The 18,270-nt window shown below is 47.4% G+C and overlaps 3 protein-coding genes across 25 annotated transcripts in view; 2 read left to right on the top strand and 1 right to left on the bottom strand.

The window, feature by feature from the left end:
• Window positions 1-647: 647 nt before the first annotated feature.
• MMACHC (metabolism of cobalamin associated C) lies at window positions 648-5,893 on the bottom strand. Its single transcript, XM_004001917.6, has 4 exons — window positions 5,780-5,893; window positions 3,182-3,376; window positions 2,350-2,502; window positions 648-1,423 (listed from the first exon to the last, which is right to left on the bottom strand). Exons 1-4 carry the CDS (start codon window positions 5,858-5,860, stop codon window positions 1,010-1,012), a joined length of 843 nt encoding a protein of 280 aa, XP_004001966.1. The 5' UTR covers window positions 5,861-5,893; the 3' UTR covers window positions 648-1,009.
• On the top strand, window positions 3,235-10,890 carry CCDC163 (CCDC163 homolog). 15 transcript variants are annotated; one of them, XM_060405483.1, is made up of 11 exons: window positions 3,235-6,080; window positions 6,503-6,632; window positions 6,731-6,764; window positions 6,934-7,124; window positions 7,227-7,308; window positions 7,470-7,656; window positions 7,768-7,835; window positions 8,127-8,194; window positions 8,499-8,599; window positions 8,911-9,044; window positions 9,271-10,890. In XM_060405483.1, exons 2-11 carry the CDS (start codon window positions 6,555-6,557, stop codon window positions 9,387-9,389), a joined length of 1,062 nt encoding a protein of 353 aa, XP_060261466.1. In that variant the 5' UTR covers window positions 3,235-6,080; window positions 6,503-6,554; the 3' UTR covers window positions 9,390-10,890. The 15 variants fall into 15 exon arrangements, 13 of the variants coding, with proteins under 13 accessions (XP_060261466.1, XP_042103119.1, XP_011981380.1 ...); XM_042247185.1 differs by lacking the exon at window positions 3,235-6,080 and adding an exon at window positions 6,133-6,216; XM_012125990.4 differs by lacking the exon at window positions 3,235-6,080 and adding an exon at window positions 6,249-6,276 and having other exon boundaries at window positions 6,937-7,124.
• A 25-nt stretch (window positions 10,891-10,915) lies between these two features.
• TESK2 (testis associated actin remodelling kinase 2) overlaps window positions 10,916-18,270 on the top strand; it is a 142,677-nt gene continuing 135,322 nt past the window's right edge. For 5 of the 9 annotated variants that reach the window (XM_060405112.1, XM_027969237.3, XM_027969243.3 and 2 more), the window contains exon 1: window positions 14,747-15,061. The gene's annotated coding sequence lies outside the window, so the exon portion shown is untranslated. Of the gene's footprint in view, window positions 10,980-14,746; window positions 15,062-18,270 lie in introns of those variants that run through there. The other 4 variants (XM_060404989.1, XM_060404864.1, XM_060405023.1 and 1 more) reach the window with 2 other exon arrangements.

Genomic DNA, 18,270 nt, shown 5'->3' with positions numbered 1-18,270 from the left:
CGACTCTTTGCAACATGGAGTTCTCCAGACCAGAAAACTGGAGTGGGTAGCGTTTTCCCCTTCTCCAGTGAATCTTCCCAACCCAGGAATCTCCTGCATTGAAGGTGGATTCTTTCCCAACTGAGCTATCAGGGAAGCCCCATCTTTCCTGATGCTGGGAAAGATTGAAGGCAGAAGGGGATGACAGGATGAGATGGCTGGAGAACATCACCAACTCGGACATGAGTTTGAGTAAGGTCTGTGAGTTGGTGATGGACAGGGAAGCCTGGCGTGCTGTTGTCCATAGGGTTGAAAAGATTTGGATGCGACTGAACTTGTTGGAGAAGGCAATGGTACCCCACTCCAGTACTCTTGCCTGGAGAATCCCATGGACAGAGGAGCCTGGTAGGCTGCAGTCCACAGGGTTGCTAAGAGTCGGATACGACTGAGCGACTTCACTCACTTTGAACTTGTTCTCATTCATATCTGTGTTCTGAGGGAGGGTTGTCAATGGGGTGAAGGTGGATTCTTCCTGGGCCCAAGGTTAGGGCAGATTTACAACTGAAGATCCTTTAGTATGTGCCCTCCCGGATACCACACCCCACCACTAGCCCAGCCTACCTGTGGGCAGTAGTACAGGATTCCCAGGGCCTTCAACAACAGCTTACTGTATGCTAAGCAATTTCACATTTATTCAGTCACCATGATAACCCTATGAAGCAGGTATTATTGAGGGGATAGTCCTCCTCACACCCTGTAACAGGCAGCATTTTGAAGCACTGCAGAGAAATGGTAACAGGTAGCAATCCCACATTCCAAGGCAGGTGCGAGGTCTGGATCTACTTTGGTCTTAACCAAACTTTCCTGAGCCTTGTTATTTTCATTTAAGATCTCTACTAGAATTCTTTATCAAAAATAATCATTTTATACTCAAAATAAGTTTCTAACCTGGTGAAATATTAATAGTAGCGTAAAAGTCTTTTAACAGGTGCCACTGCCCTAAATGAGGATCCCACGGGCAGGGAAGGTATCAGGGTCCAGGGGATATAGGTGGGGAAACTGTGGGACTGAGCCAGCCTCTTCTGGGATTCTGAGGCTTCTTGGGTAAGAGTGTAGTGAAGTGAAGCTCTTGGGATGGAGAGCTAGGCTCCTCTGAGGGCTGAGGCAAGCCCAGTAAGGCCAAGCGTTGGGCAGGAGGAGTGGAAAAGTACGCCTTCTGCTCTTCCGAGTAACGCTCCTGAGGTGTCACAGCATCCCGGTAAGTCCAGTCACGCCAATGGAAATTGAAGCGTTCGAGCAGGGTGATGCGGTCAGCTCTTGTGGGTACACAGTCAACGGGCTTTGTGGGTGGCAGATTCGGCACCTCTATTCCTCGCAGCAGCACCACCCCTCGGATGGCAAACCAGCCCCCAAATCTGGGATGTATGCACACACCTGCTATGTGCTAGGGAGAGGGTAAAAAGAAAGCAAGGTCATGGTGGTCCTAGGCACCAATAACTACCATCAATGCAAGCTAGTTCACTTCTCATTCAACAGACAATGATGCTACATGTGAGCCTGTCAGGGAATTCCCTGGTGGTCCAATGCTTAGGACTCCACACTCTCACTGCCAAGGTCCCAGGTTCTATCTTTGGTCAAAGAACTAAGATCCCACAAGCTGCGCTGCATATACACACGTGAACTTCTGTCAGTCTTGGCTGGGCTCCCTTACTCCGTCAACTTTTCACGAAGTCACTGACCTCAGGGAGAGTTTCCTTAAGCTGAGCCTCAGCTTCCCAGTCGCACCGTGGGTTTAATCGCAGCTCTACCTGCTCCATTCTGTCACAAAGAATAACAGACTAGTTCTCTAACCCGGTCCCTGGTGGCTCAGATGGTAAACTGCCAGCCAGTGAAGGAGACGGGTTTAATCCCTGGGTTTGATTGGGAAGATCCCCTGGGGAAAGGAACAGTAACCCACTCTATCTAGTATTGCCCAGAGAATTCTGTGTACAGGAGCCTAGTGGGATCGCAAAGCAAAGAGTTTGACAAAACTAAGTGACTAACACCTCACTTTTTCTGACCTGATGTATCTGCAAGTAGACATATCATGGAACTGGATCATTGACCATGGTGCACTCTTGTCCTGGACTGTGCCCAGCAATTCCTTTACCCAGGGAAGGTGGAAGAATGGGACTTGAAATTTTTTTTTCACTGTGCCACGTGGTTAACAGGATTTCAGTTCTCTAATGATGGACTGAACCGGGACCATCGCAGTGAAAACCTGGAATCCTAACCACTAGACCACCAGGGAATTCCTGGGACTTGGAATTTTGATGGAATTTTATTTCATTTCCTTTCTCAGCCCCTATTTGCTCATACTTGCCCTCTGACCTGGGTCCCCCAAGGGTCAGACTCCACGTCCTGTCGCTGGTAGTAGTAAGCAGCCCCTGCTACATGGGCCGCTGTCTGGGCCAGGATCTTGGGGCGCCGGTTGGGGTGTACCTCGTAGTCAGCGATGACTTCTATCTGCAGCTCTGGGAAGCTCTGGGATAGAAGATAAGATGAAGACTTGTACCACAATAGGAATCATGATCATGTTCAACAGAGCCTTCAGTTGTGTTAACATGGCCCTGTCCTTAGAAGTCATGTTTAAAGGGAAAACATGACCTTAAACTTGGAGTGGGACTGGAGGCTCCAGTGTGAAGAAAATGATAGTTCTGTTTAGGATTGTTCAGAAACCTCTGTTATGGCTCTGGCCTCGAGAGGCCCAGTGCGGAGGAAGACGGTCCAGCTTTGGGGAGACCCAGTGTATGTATACGTATTTATGTATACGTGTAAAGTATGTAGTGCAGGGGTCCTGTTCTGTCCTCAAAAGACCCCATAAGGCTCCCAGGTCTAGGGCAAAGACAGGTGGGAGATGCATGGGGAATTTTGGGGCTTATTCTTATTTCACTTGGCAGTCAAGGGAAGTCTGCTCATCAAGTTGCCCATCAGTGAAGGGTGAGATTGATCCATTTCAGACCTGGTTGGCTAGAGGGGGTGGCTAAACCTGAGATGAGAAGGCAGAATGGGGAGAGATCACAAAGTCAAGGCTGGCTTTAGGATAGCCTTCTGCCGGGGAAGTGGCTCCTTGTCCTAGGTCTAGATTCTATACTGAGTTTAGAGGAACTGGAAGCAGATGCAGGTTTGGAAGCTGGGTGAGGCTATAGCCAGCCTTGCTCACCTCTCTAACTCGGCCCAGGTGATAGGCCACACACTGGTCCACAGGGTCAGTCAGTGGTTGGAGGTGGCGGCTCTGCAGGAAGGGCTTGAGGGCCCGGTCAAACATGGCAGGTGTGCTGAGTACCAAGAAGGCCAGTGTAGGTCCTGGCAGGGGCAGGTGGAAGGCTGGAGGCAGGAGTGCATTGTACCATGCCACCTGGAACAGAGAGATAATTTAGGCCACACAAGAGGGCCAACTTAGGCCTTAGCCAGGCCCACACCTTGGCCTGGCATTCAAGGTTTCATGCATCTTGTCCAGCTTCCTTCTTATTCAAACAATGAAATTCTCCTGATGCTGTGTGATATGTTTGTGGGGGACTCATTTGACAGAGTTACAATAGAGAGGCAAAGAATTCATAAACAACTAAGAAAAAAGAAATTGATTGTACTGTGGTTAGTGCAATAACAGGGCCAATGAAGGTCCTCTGAAATTAGAAAAGGCTTCTTGGAAGCTGAGTCTTGATGGCTGGGAAGGTAAATTACAGGCTGAGGTGGAGAGGGAGAATCTGGTGTGTGTTTTAAACAGGTCCCAGCATAAACAAAGAGGCAAAAAATGCAAAGCATACTTGGAGAACAGCAAATCGTCTAGTTTGATAGAAATGAAGCATCTGTGGAGGGGAGCAGAGGGAGAGAAGGCTGGAGAGATCAGTATGAGTGAGACTGTGACTGGCTTTGAATACCAATTGAAGGAATATGGGTCTAATTTGCTGACAGTGAGGGGTTAGCCATTGAAGATTTAAGAAGAAAACTGACATGATCAATTTTAGATCAACCTGGCTGCAGTGTAGAGGAAGGAACAGAGGCAAAGTGACAGCAAGGAAGTTACTGCAGAAATCCAAATGACTAATAGTGGGCTGAACCAGAGCATTCAGTTCAGTTCAGTTCAGTCGCTCAGTCATGTCCGACTCTTTGCGACCCCCTGAATCGCAACACACTGGGCCTTCCTGTCCATCACCCACTCCCGGAGTTCACTCAGACTCAGGTCCATCGAGTCAGTGATGCCATCCAGCCATCTCATCCTCTGTCGTCCCCTTCTCCTCCTGCCCCCAATCCCTCCCAGCATCAAAGTCTTTTCCAATGAGTCAACTCTTCGCGTGAGGTGGCCAAAGTACTGGAGCTTCAGCTTTAGCATCATTCCTTCCAAAGAAATCCCAGGGCTGATCTCCTTCAGAATAGACTGGTTGGATCTCCTTGCAGTCCAAGGGACTCTCAAAGAGTCTTCTCCAACACCGCAGTTCAAAAGCATAAATTCTTCAGCGCTCAGCCTTATTCACAGTCCAACTCTCACATCCATACAATAGATAGGTTGAATTTAGGAAACCGATTTAGGAGACAGATTCCTAAAGATCGCTGTGGATGACTATGTGGCGCTGGGAAGGTGAGAGAAGTAGGAACATAGGATGACTGGCAGGGCTGTAAATGGCACACTGTTCAATACCACAGCTCCTACTACCAAGGTCGTCTTGATTATATCAGACAGGCATCTCCAATCTCTCCCACACCTGCCATCCAACATTACCTCCATACCTTTACTCAAGCTATTTCTGATATTTGAGATATACATGACCCTCCTTCCTTCCAATCTATCTTTTCATATATAGCTCAACTCCATTTTTTCCAGGGAAGCCTCTCTGAGGCTAGACCCAACTACCTCTTCATCTATAATCCTCTTCCAGCATTGCTGTATGCCACTCAGTGGGAAGTGGAAAGGGTGGCCTCTTAAGCATCAGGCAAAAGGCTCAGGTTGAGTTGATTTAGCCCTGCACTAAGCACAGGGCTCAGTGCAGACGGCATTGGATGTGGGGGGAGATGGACCTATGTGAATAAGGGTAGGTCCTGATGCCAGACTTCTGTGTCAGGCCAGTGTACAGTTTCTAAACCCAGCCCAGCATTGATGGATTGGCAACATCATGAATGTAACCTTTCACAGGTAGATTGAACAACCAAGCCAACTGTTTGCTTGTTCAACATCCAGAATGCCCTTTGCTCATGAGCCATACAAACATTCCCAGACCTTGCCCTCTCCTAAACTCCTTCAGGAAGCTTCCAAAGTGACTCTGGCTTCACAGATCCCCTTCTTCCTCTAAATTACCTAGGTGACAGAACCACAAGGTTACTGGATCACATTGTCTCCCACTCATCAATACAGCATTGTAGGAGGGTAAAAGAGATGACTCATTACAAAGACTCTTATGTTGGGAAAGACTGAAGGCAGGAGGAGAAGGGGACGACAGAGGACGAGATGGTTGGATGGCATCACCGACTCAATGGACATGAGTTTGAGCAAGCTCCGGGAGCTGTTGATGGACAGCGAAACCTGGCAGTGGGGCAGTCCATGGGATCACAGAGTCGGACACGACTGAGCGACTGAACAGTAACAACAAAAGAACACACCTGCAACGCTGCTCTACCCATTTAGCCCAAGCGCCCTGTCTGGACAATCAAACGGACACGCGGCCAGAGGAGCTCGAGAAAGATCAGAAAATTCACGGGCCCCAGGTCAGCGGCACCGACGCCATCCATACGCTTCGCCCTAGCACCGCAGCAGGGATAAACCAACCTGGAAGGGGTAAACTTCGAAGCCAAAAGGGCACAACGTGTCCTCAATCTTCTGCTTCAGCTCTGCGACTAGCGGCTCCATAGTGCACGTTACACACTGAGCCTGCTGGGGAATGGAGTCTCAAGGTTACTCGGGACTTTACGCTTTGAGACAGCTTGGACTCCATTTCCCTAGAGCTACGGGGATCAGCTGCGGGACTGTGTCGTCTCTGCGCGACGCATCCTGGGACACGTAGTTCATTCAGTTCGTAGAGGCATCAACTACAGAAGCAGAAAAACTCGGTTTTCCGGCAAGCTTCACGGTGAGGGGGGCACTGTATTGCGCGTGTTGCTTCCAGGGAAACGTAGTTCGGTAGCTTCCATCGCCGGTTGTCTCCAATAGAGGCGAACTCAATTTCCCAAGTGGCGCCGCAGAGGCCAGTCCTGGCCTACCATAAGGTTTGAACTGGGCGGCGGTAGTGGTCGCTGGCACAGTTTCGGTGTTATGGCGCCAGAGTTGTGAGTCTAAACCAAGATTCAGCATCTTAAATTCCCAATTGATATCTGTTTATCAGGGCATCCCGCTTTTCCCCTAGTTCCGCAAGGAAGCCACTCCCCCGACTAGTCCCAGAAGCTCAGTTTTGGTCTGATTATTGCTTCCTTACCTTTAGTATTGCATCCCTCCACTCACCTCTTTAGAGCTTACGTTGTGGTCTTCCCGGGGCTGTGTCTTTGGTGTCCACAGTGTGGGGAGCAAGGGCACAAGACGCCAGGGAGCCAGACCCCTGCCGCAGGCTATGAGTAGGAGCCTGAGCTGGTCTGAGCAGCTCGACGCGCTTCTCAATGCTACGGACCGAAATGTGAGCAGGATTAAGGTGAGGGGGCGCCTGAGTCCCCCGCCCCCTGTTTAGGGGATGTGGGTTAATAGATTGCAAAACAGAACTCATTGGCCTGTGCATTTGTTTCTTTTTAGCAACGGCTGTATCCACTTGGAGTCTCTACCGGGGGTAAATATTGTCCCTCAGCCTTTCTTTCCAGTGTTATCCACTGTTCCTTCCAAATACCAACTTTTTCTTTTCCTGAAGAAACATCTGAAAAAAAAAAAAAAAAGAAAGAAACGTCTGTTCCCTCCTCCGCCTAACGGGCTTTGCACTCGTCTCTTCCTTTTTCCCTCAGCAGGAGACCTGGCTGGGACTTGGATTTCCCCTCATCATTTGCCTACTCAGTCAGGAATCCAAGCTCAAAAGGCTTGGGCTCTAGAGGCTCCTGTATTTCCAGAGAGGCTAAACTGGGCTGAGGCCCACAGTACATCTTCTCTCTGGGATGAAGTTACTATTCTACGATCCAAGCTTCGATCCCAGGCTCAGGTGAGGCATGGACTCCTGAGGTGTGTATATTTGGGGTTTGTGTGAGTGTGGGATGAGGTTACCAGTGCTTGGGGAGCTCATGGGGTTTTTCTGCCTGGGTAGGTGACTGAAGCACTACGGCAGGCTGTCCAGGGCCTGCTGGAAGAGCGAGAGCAGCAGAAGTACCAGATCTCTGCCCTGGAAGGTATCTGATCGTTCTTTTCTTCATATACATAGCCTCAAATGTGTATGCACATTTTGTGGCTCTTCTGTTGTCTGTGCACTTGTGTCTTGATTTGCAAGTGGAGTCTACAGGCTCGTGTGTGAAGTTCTTAGGGGGCTGATCCCCTACTTGTCTCACTGTAGCATCACTAAGGTTGCTGCAGGGCGGCCCAGAGCAAAGAGTCCTTCTCCTGGAGCAACTTCTGGAAGAGATGAGAAGGGAACTGCAGGGCCTTCGAAGCCAAGTGCAGGAACAGGCCCGAGCCCAAATACAGACAGGAGCACAGAAGTGCAGTGCCACCAGTGGCCTTCACGAAGAGCTTCAGAATGAGTAAGTGATGGGCAAAACCTTGCCTTCTTCAGCCCTGAACTCCTGGTACTCTGGTAGCCTCCTCTAGGCTTGTTAACTGGCTTTAGAATGACATTGCTATTATCCCTGAAGGCGGCAACTGCTGTGCGAGGAGTCCCAGATTCTTCGGGAGGAACTAAAGTTGCTACGGGACCAGCTGAGTGAGTAAAAGATTGAGGGTGCGTATGAATTCACCTGTTCCCTTTTCTGAAAAGCCTTCTTGCTTTCCTAATAAATGACCATACCTTTGACAGCTTGAGCTACCCAGAAACCTGGCCAAGTATTTTGTCTTTTCTCATATGGTGTGAGTGTGTCTCTCCAGTCAGCTTGGAAACTGCCCAGTAGCTGGACCAGAATGTATCTGTCTGTTTTCAGTGCCAGGCTGGGCGCAAGGCAGGGAAGGGGAAGGAAGGAAGTTGGAGACGTTCCCTCACATTTTCTCTCATCTGCAGGCCAGCACCAGGAGCTGCTACTGAAACAGATAACTGAGAGGCGGCAAGCTCAGGCCTGCAGCTGGAAGGTAGGACCAGGATCAGACCTATCTGTTCATCTCTCCCTTTGGAGGCCCCTTCCTTTCTCTATCTATCCTGATTTGCGGGCAGGCCAGGATACCCTCTCCTACTCCTATCTGTTTCCATCTCTTCCTTGTGCTGACTCCACCTCCCTCCAAAGCTCTTCTTCCCAAGCCCTCTGCTAAAGGACACAAGAAACTATCTTTGTCCGCATGAGGGCTCCAAGTGGGCTCAAGAGGCTAATCATGGGGAGGCAGGTGCTCCTCCTGGAGAGGTAGAGGTTTGGTTCTACCTGACCCTATGGTATGGCAGATGTTGGATCAGCTGCAAAGTGGCCAGGATGGCAAAGGTCACACCCTGGAGGCTGTCAGAACAGAGGTCCAAGATGCCCGGCAGGAGCATGACCTCCTCAGGTGAGGGGATGTGGGTGCTTATGGCTGTGGAAAGGATTTGGCTCACAGAGGCCAGGCATTGGGGACCAAAGTGCAGCTATCTCAGATTTGACATGAGCTGGTACGGAAGGTATGGTAGGGGGTTATAGCCTATATGGGCAGTACTGCACATTTTCTTTATTTGACACAGTGTCTCTGAGGTATCTCTGTATTTAGAGGATAAAGGGGGAAGAGACTGGAATCCTAGCCTCAGGGACAGGTCAGGTCTGTGCTGGGAGGGCCCCTTTAACCCACTGTCACCATGTCTACCTCTGATTGTTTCCCCTTTGCAGGACTTCCGTTCATGTCCTTCAATCTAAGCTGCCCAGACTGCCTACCTTCGCCATGTCGCTTTCTTCATCTAGCTCTGAAGTCAGGCTTCTGGACAGTAACAGTAGCTGGGAACTTTTAAGGAAGCTAGGTGAGGGTAAGGCAGGAGGCTGAATCTGAGTGGTGCCTGGATGCCAGCTGCCTAATTGTTTGACACTGGATAGAATGGGGTCTCTGCCTCTTTCTTTGGAAATCCATCAACCTCTGTCGCTCCTTATCCCATCATGCCTGTATGCCCCTCCCCAACAGGGCCCAAGTCTAGGTCCGTGTGTAACACAGTGCTTGCTGATGATTTGTTCTTTTTTTCCTTTTTCTCCTCATAGATCTCCAGAGGCATACCCTTTCTAACCCGGAGCCCAGCAGCTTTCAGCTCCAGGCCCAGAGCCTTGAGCAAGAGGACCTATTCTTTAAGGGCCCCAAGATACTCCTAAGTGACCTGTAAGGACTTGTAATGTAGTAGGATGAAGTCTTCTTTGCTCACCTTCCCCTCCAAGGTCCTGTTTCTGAGTTGCCTGCCCCTCCCCTCTTGATCTAGTTGCTGTTTGACCTCCCTACTGAGGCTTGTCACTGCCTGTCCATCCCTGTCTGACAATTGCAATAAAATGGTTTAACCCTCCCTGAGATGACACCACCCTTATGGCAGAAAGTGAAGAGGAACTAAAGAGCCTCTTGATGAAAGTGAAAGAGGAGAGTGAAAAAGTTGGCTTAAAGCTCAACATTCAGAAAACTAAGATCATGGCATCTGGTTCCATCACTTCATGGCAAATAGATGGGGAAACAGTGTCAGACTTTATTTTTTTGGGCTCCAAGATCACTGCAGATGGTGATTGCAGCCATGAAATTTAAAGATGCTTACTCCTTGGAAGGAAAGTTATGACCAAGCTAGACAGCATATTAAAAAGCAGAGACATTAATTTGCCAACAAATGTCCATCTAGTCAAGGCTATGGTTTTTCCAGTGGTCATGTATGAATGTGAGAGTTGGACTGTGAAGAAGGCTGAGCACCAAAAAATTGATGCTTTTGAACTGTGGTGTTGGAGAAGACTCTTGAGAGTCCCTTGGACTGCAAGGAGATCCAACCAGTCCATCCTAAAGGAGATCAGTCCTGGGTGTTCATTGGAAGGACTGATGCTGAAGCTGAAACTCCAACACTTTGGCCGTCTCATGTGAAGAGCTGACTCATTGGAAAAGACCCTGATGCTGGGAGGGATTGGGGGCAGGAGGAGAAGGGGATGACAGAGGATGAGATGGCTGGATGGCATCACCGACTTGATGGACATGAGTTTGAGTGAACTCCGGGAGTTGGTGATGGACAGGGAGGCCTGGTGTGCTGTGATTCATGGGGTCGCAAAGAGTCGGACACGACTGAGCGACTAAACTGAACTTGTGTTTGTGAATCAGCACCCACATAGGATAGGCTCAGCTGTACCTTGTCTTCCTCCTGTTTACTTGACTGCTTCCTGCCACCTCTCTGAAATCCAAGTTCATGGGCATTTATGATTGTATCTTCTGAGTACAGACCCTGTGCTCAGTGGAAATTGGAAGGATGTGGAGGAGCTGGAAGGCTTTAAGCAAATACTGAAAATGTATTTGCTCCACTCATGACGAAGGTTGGAAGCTGGAATGAGCATAACAAAGGGTTATGAACGTTCACTGAGTGCCCAAGGCTGGGAACGGATGACGAAGGGTCATACGCCTGGCCTTGAAGCATTCAGAGGCTTCCTTCTGACCACCTGTTTCTGGGAGCAAGGACTGTTGTTTCATGATAAGACTCCCTTTAGAGTTTCGCCAAAGCTATGTTATGTCTTGGGCAGTGGGAACTGTATTTTATGCTTGAATGCTTTGAAGTTTATGGAGAAAGGCTACGTGCAAGTCTGCTTTATGCTCTGTTCCCTGAGACCATAAAACTACACAGCTGGATAATAAACTTTGTCAGTCCACTAGAGGCTGTCCCTGAATGTCCTTTTCAGAGTGCTGTTCTCCGAGCCTTACAGAAGGAGATGGAATCTCCCAGTCTGGTGGGTAGAATGAGGTAGGCCAGTGCTTGGGGCAGTACTGTTGTGGGGATGCAGAGGAGGACAAGACATTCTGGTGGGCCCTTGACCTGGGCAATAGGAGTCCTCTTTTTTTTTTTTTTTTTCCTTCAGCTTCCGCCTCTTGAGGCTCTCTCTGGCCCCTTTATATCCCTTCATCCTCAGCAGCGCAGGCTGTGATTCTGTAGCAGTTTCCCCTTTGGTCGTTCTTTCAGCCTCAACCTTTAATCCAGTGGCTTTCAGGATTTTTTGACTGGGACCTCTAGTAAAAAAATAGTTTAGACTGAATTGTAGCCTAGTAAATATACATGTCTGTATTTATTAACCGAAACAAATATTATGATTCAGTACTTACTAGGAGTTAGATACTCTGATATTTCCTGTTATATTAAAAAATGCTTTTTAGCTATTGGTTCTGATCCTTCCTCCGCTTGGATGCTCTCTGGAAAGGATGTCTTCCTAGGCAGGAAAGGGAAGCTTTACTTTTTCCTTACCTGGGCTTTGTATTCTGGACAGTGCATTCCAAGATTTCCCTAGAAGTAGTAGCATCTCACTGAGGTCTCATGAAGTCTCTTCCTCTGCTAAACATAGCCAAAATAATGTTATTTATCCACTAAGTGCATTTTTCTTATTTTTAAAACTTTTTTGTAACATTTATAATTTATTTTTTATTGAAGGATAATTGCTTTACAGAATTTTGTTGTTTTCTGTCAAACCTCAACATGAATCAGCCGTAAGTATACATATAGTCCCTCCTTGTTGAACTTCCCTCCCATCTCCCTCCCCATTCCACCCCTCTAGGTTGATGCAGAGCCCGTTTGAGTTTTCTTAGCCATATAGCAAATTCCCGTTGTCTTTACTATGGTAATGTAAGTTTCCATGTTACTCTTTCCATACAGCCTGCCCTCTCCTTCCCTCTCCCCAAGTCTATTCTCTATGTCTGTTTCTCCATTTATGCCCTGTAAGTAAATACTTAAGTATCATTTTTCTAGATTCCATATATATGTGTTAGAATATGATATTTATCTTTCTCTTTCTGACTTACTTCACTCTGTATAATAGGTTCTAGGTTCATCCACCTCATTAGAACTGACTCAAAGGCATTCCTTTGTTTAAATTAATTTTTAGTGGAGTATAGTTGCTTAACACAAGTGGATGATGTTTCTTGAACTTAATGCATACCAGTCCTGGTATGTATTTGTCCTGAGCTAAGATGTGCAGTGGACTCCCAGCTCTTAGCTCAATCTAGCTGGGAAGAGGAGACAGTTACCTGAAATAAAAGCACAATAAAAGGCTGGGGGTGAGCAGGGCAGAAACGGATGCTGAAACTGAAGCTCCAATACTTTGGCCACCTGATGTGAAGAGCCAACTCATTGGAAAAGACCCTGATGTTGGGAAAAACTGAAGGCAGGAGAAGAGGGCGACAAAGGATGAGATGTTTGGATGGCATCCCTGACTCAATGGACATGTGTTTGAGCAAACTCCAGGTGATGGTGAAGGACAGGGAAGCCTGGTGTGCTGCAGTCCATGGTGTTGCAGAGTCAGACAAGACTTAGCTACTGAACAACAACAAAAGTGTGCAGTGGACTCCCAGCTCTTAGCTCAATCTAGCTAGGAAGAGGAGACAGTTATCTGAAATAAAAGCATAATAAAAGGCTGAGGTGAGGAGGGCAGGAACTATCTCCTGTTATGGGGTATATTCAAGGCCCTGAGTTAACTAGCAGACAAGTCATGAAGAGTGGGCCTCTGACACCTGAATAGCTATAAGGCAATCCTCAGGGTTTCTTTCCCTTCAGCATTAGGGAGATTAATGAGAGTGGAATGACAAAAATCAGACCTGGGTCAAATATAAGCTGTTCAAAACCCCCCAAACCTTCCCATCAAGGCTCATCTTCCTACTGAAGCAGGCAAGGAAACCCTGTGTTTTACATCTTTCAGTGGGGAGGTGATACATCTGGCATAATGATATTATTTAATCTACTTGCTACCAGTGCTCTGTTTATTTATCAATGTCTGTGGAAGACAGGTTTGTAAGGGTGCCAGGGCTGCAATAGCAATGTGGAACAATGGTATTTGAACTGTCACCAGGTGGCAGCACATGATTTGTTGCCAGAAGAATGATACAGAAAAGGCTTTTGGCCAAGGAAACTGGGCCAATGTTGTTGATCTCTTTTCTCCCTTTAGAGATCCTGTGAGCTATCCATCTTTCTATAACAATATCCTGTTAAGGTACTCTCCTACTAAAGAACCTTTGATAATTCTCACAGCATAAAAAAGAAAGGACAAGTCTGGCACTTAAACTGAACTCACATTTAAACTTTTTCTCCATTCTTATCTCCTAACTCACAGTGTGCGTGCTCAGTCGTGTCCAACTCTTTGGGACCCCATGGATTGTAGCCTGCTAGGCTCCTCTGTCCATGAGATTCTCCAGGCAAGAATACTGGAGTGGGTTGCCATTTCCTCTTCTAGGGAGGGTCTTCCTGACCCAGGGAATGAACCTGCATCCCCTGCATTGGGAAGCAAATTCTTTACCACTGACCTAACTAGGAAGCTTAAATTTCTTTTGAAAAAAAAAAAAAAATTACTTGATTGTACGTGGGTCTTATTTGAGTCAAGTGAGATCTTTAGTTGTGGCATGGGAACTCTTAGTTGTGGGATGCGGGATCTAGTTCTCTCATCAGGGATTGAACCCAGACCCCCTGCATTATGAGTTGTGGAATCTTAGCCACTGGACCACGAGGGAAGTCCCTTTTCTTAAACAATATTGCCATCAAGAATGCACACCATTCCACTTATTCAAATTCCACTCATTTGTCAAGACCCAGCAGGAAGACCCTGCAGGAGGCAAGCCTAAAGATGTCAGAAAGGAGGTCTCCAACCCTAGGGAGCACTGGTGCAAGAAGGTCCATACTCCTTTGTTTCTTTACTTGCTTTTTTCCCCTGGAAGCTCTCATCCTATTGCAATCTGCTCAGGCATGAGATTATGACTGCTTGAGGTTCAGGCATAGGGAAAACAAGAGGAAATATGTACCTGTTGAACAGCTGAACAGAATTCTATTCCTTGCCCTGTTTTCAAGCCAGCTCAAGGGTTCCCTCCTTCAAGAAGCCCTCACCAAATCGAATCTCTTAGTTTAGATGAGTTACTAGCTCAGCATTTCTATTCATTGCTCTTACTATCTCAAGTCGCTAATATTTGTTCACATCAGTTCTCTCCCCACACTACACTGAGATCCTGTCGGACTCTGCGTTCATACAGCTTTTGCCTACTCAGATAGTTCTTACTCAGCTGTTTCTTCTCCAACCCAAAAGCCGCGCCAGTCGAGTCCATTTTCTGTTGGCTTTATCAATTACCAAGAGCTTATATGTTTGGCATTTTGATTGGCCCATTTTGTGTTTACTGTCCCGCCCTCTGAGAGGCTCCTGGACTTGGGTTTCCCCCAGGTGTATTCCCTCCCTCCTCCTTGGTTCCGCCCTTGGTTCCGCCTTTTCTACACACTGCTTCTTCTGTTTTTACCTCTACTTTCTTCCTATTGGCTCCCTTAGTCCTCCAGAGTTGGAGCTTTGGGCTGATGATTGGCTTCTCTGAACGCCCATTGTGCCCGCCCTCATACCACGTGGTATTCCTAGCGCTAATTGGGCAATTTCACCAGCTCGTTTTTTTCAAGGATTAGCGATTCATTGGCTGTTCTGAGGGAGGGCTTGAGGTGAGGGGCGGGGCTAACTAAACCCCGCCCCAAACTCCCCTGCCCTGCGGGGCAGGCGTTTCAGTCGCTCGCGGCCAGGGAGCCTAGCGGCGCTCCCAGCTGCCCTCTTTGCTTCTCCGGCCGGATCATCCTCCTGGCCCCGCCGAACAAGCGGAGGGAGCGACCCCGACTGGGGGGGTCATGGCCGTAGCCTCCTCGCCCTTCGCCGCCGCTGGCCCCGCCGAGTCGCCGGCTTCTGCGAGAGGGACCCCCACCGCCTCCGCAGGCTAAGAGCCGCTGCCGCCTCCGAGCAGTGAGGGCTACTATGCTCCCTCTTTGCCTTCGCCTCCCCCTCCTGCCTGCGCAGGCACCCCTCTCGCTGCTCAGTCCCGCCTCAGGTAACGCCAAGAGAGCGCGTGGGGCACGAACCCAGGGCACCCGGCCCGCGCGCGCGGCTGCTACCCGCCTGGGCTCCGGAGCATTGGTGCTCGGGTGTTTTAGCACTGGCAGAAGTCCTTCACTTCCCGGAGGCCCTTCTCTCAGCGGCTGGGGACACTCCTCGGCCCCGTCCCCTACTCTTTTCACTTCCCTCAGGGTCCCGGGACAGCTCCCCCTCTCCCCCCTCCCCCCGCGCCTTCTCTCTGCCCTCTTCAGAGGCCCGGAACCCATGAGAAGTTCGTTCATAAATGTTACCCAGTCCCCGACTCCTCTCAGGCACTTTTCCCACTTTAGAGACTCAGGACTCCTTCATTTCCTCGGAGAACTCCTGTGTCTGAGACCTTAAGCTTCACCCTGTCGGCTCGGACGGAGATCTGAACTCTCAAACTTTTATCAAACATAATCTTCCCTCATCCATTTCTACCCTCGAAAGATACTTTCTTCCCCTCAGGCACTACTAGCGCCTTTTCAGTCCTCGCCTGTCATCCCTTTTATCCCAATCTCTCCTTTTCCCTCCTTTGCCTTTTCTCCTTTTCTTTGAACAATCCGGACTAAGCCAGTATTCAGATTTAGCTAGAAGTGAAACCGGGTTTGTTGAATTTAAAAATAAAAACCTGTCAGTTTATCCCTCTGGGCAGGGTGGGGAACCTTGCTAAATAATTTGGACTTTATTCCGTAGGTATGGGGAGCTTTTAAAGCTTTTGTAAGCAGGAATTTGGTATGGTTGATTATCTCTGGTGAAAATATGGAGGAAGAATTCAAAGTGAAGACTTGGAGGCAGACAGCCTAGGTAGTTTGGAAAGTAATGTGCTAATCCAGGTCAGAGGAGAGTGAAGAGAATGGCATGCAATTCCATGTGCTCTCAAAACAAAGTGGAGAGAATTAGTGGGAGATTTCTAACGTGACTGATGGGATGGATTGGTAATATTAATTGAAATAGAGAATAAAGGAGCAGTTATGAGGGAAGGGAATGAATTTGATTTTGGACAAGTTTAGTTTGAGGTGTTTTTCAGGTATTATTGTGGAAATTTGGGTCTGAAAGTTGGGAGAGAGTTTGGAACTGGATACATATATTTGAGGGTCAGCTAAGAATATTTGCAGGATATTTGAAGCCTTAGTATGGGATGGTAATGCTGAAAGAAGAGATGAAAAGTGCTGTGGACCAGGAAGAATATCATTATTTGTAGGGTAGTAGACTGAGAAAGAGAGGTTAAAAGAATGGGACAAGAACTAGAACAGAGTGTCATTATGATGGAAGCCAAAGGACGAAAGGATCCCAGGAAGGGAGAGGGTAACTATCAGTGTATGATACCAGTATAATGAGAATTAGGAAGAAACCACTGAATTTAGTAATTAGGAGATCACTTGTTTTCTTTGAAAGACACTTTAGATAGCTTGATGGTGGGAATGATGGATGGCAGTAATCAGATCATGATGGACTGAGAAACAAATGTGGAACAGTGAGTAAAATTCCTTGTTCAACAACTGTCTGTGGTTGTGAAGGAAAACTGATAGTATTGAAACACCTTTGTTGAGGTTATTCTACAGGTTGCGTATCATAAAGATGCTTTATAGATCGCAACAGCCTTGTTTAATATCAGCAGTATCCCTCTTTTATAGTTGGGAAGGCTATAGGCAAGAATTTGAAAAAAGTCTAGTTCTGAAACCTGTGTTCTTTCCACTATGGCACATGTGTGTTTTTCTTAGTATGAGTGAAACAGTTTTGTAGGTTGAAGGGAAACTTTATTTATAAGGGGAAATTTTAATATGTTGAGCGTTTCATGTTTTGACACCACAAGAATAGACATTAAGTATGGATACTGATGTGGTTGGAGGGAAAGAAAGTGAGCGAGTTTAAAGGTGGTCTTATTTTCTTGCTGTGCTCAGTTATCTGTGGAGAAGTCAATTATCTTCGAAGACTGAAGGAACTATGAGTTTCTGGCTTGAGTTTTATGGCCTTGGAAATCTTCAATGGAACATGAAAGAGGGATGGATTAAGGATTAAACAAACAAAAAATTGCTAACCACATGTAGGTCCAGTAATATTTATAATTATGGGGCCTAGCACCATGGATTTTATACTTCTAAAGCAGCCTAAGAGCAAGAGGGCAAAAAAGATGATTGAGTGGATCCAGAAGTGGAATTTACAAGAAAGAAAGATAAAATGGAGAGTAATTTTACATTGCTAATGGTAGTGTGGGAGATGTGATGGACTTTGAGGGTCCAAGCTGGGGCTATAAGAAATAAAACGTTCATTGGGGCTAGTGTACTTGGAGAATAAGGAGATAATCAGAAAGGTAGTTGAAGACTAGGTTTTGTAAGAGATACAAAATGAGAAAGCTGTGAGTTCAATATAAATATAGTTTCAAGGTAAAAACTAAAAACAAGATGTAACTGTCTCAATGCTGTTGAAGGGGAATAAAGATTATTGAACTAGTGGGAGGATAAGGGACATGACAGATATTATGTCATCAATATGGATGTTGTAGTTGCTCACTATGAAGCAGGAAGTGGAATAGAGGAGATGCTGGGTCCTATATGCGGGGCTGCTCATAATTAAAGGGAAAGTCGGTCAGTCGTGTCCGACTCGTTGGGACTCCATGGACTGTAGCCTACCAGGCTTCTCAGGCCATGGGATTTTGCAGGCTCACTGGAGTGGGTTGCCATTTCCTTCTCCAGGGGATCTTCCTGACCTAGGGATCCAACCTGGGTCTCCCGCGTTGCAGGCAGACGCTTTACCCACTGAGCCACCAGGGAAGCCCTAAGGGACCCAAAATTGAGTTGGACATTCCTCGTCACTTGTTTAAAAGAAGTACTAGGTGGTACAAGTACTTGCGTGCTTGTGTGTGAATTAATGTTGAGATCCTCAGATACTTGATACACTCGATGTATGATGTATTCTCTCACACAGGTATATATATATTTGGGATGGTGGTCTCAAACAGTCTTTTGTAATTTGGAATATTTTAGGCCTGGCATGCTGCAGTCCATGGGGTCGCAAAGAATCAGACACGACCGAGGGATTGAACTCAGGCCTGTTTAGTTCTGTTTAAAAGTGTGTATGTTGAGAAGCTAGGCTAGGACTCTCCAACCCATTATCCCCAATAACATTTTGTACTTATTTGTAAAACCAAAGTTACACATTTTCATATTTATATGTACTCATCCT

This window comes from Ovis aries, chromosome 1 (assembly GCF_016772045.2).
Source record: "Ovis aries strain OAR_USU_Benz2616 breed Rambouillet chromosome 1, ARS-UI_Ramb_v3.0, whole genome shotgun sequence".
NCBI lineage: Eukaryota > Metazoa > Chordata > Mammalia > Artiodactyla > Bovidae > Ovis > Ovis aries.
The sequence above is the reverse complement of the archived record's forward strand: the minus strand, read 5'-3'. Positions and strand labels throughout refer to the sequence as shown.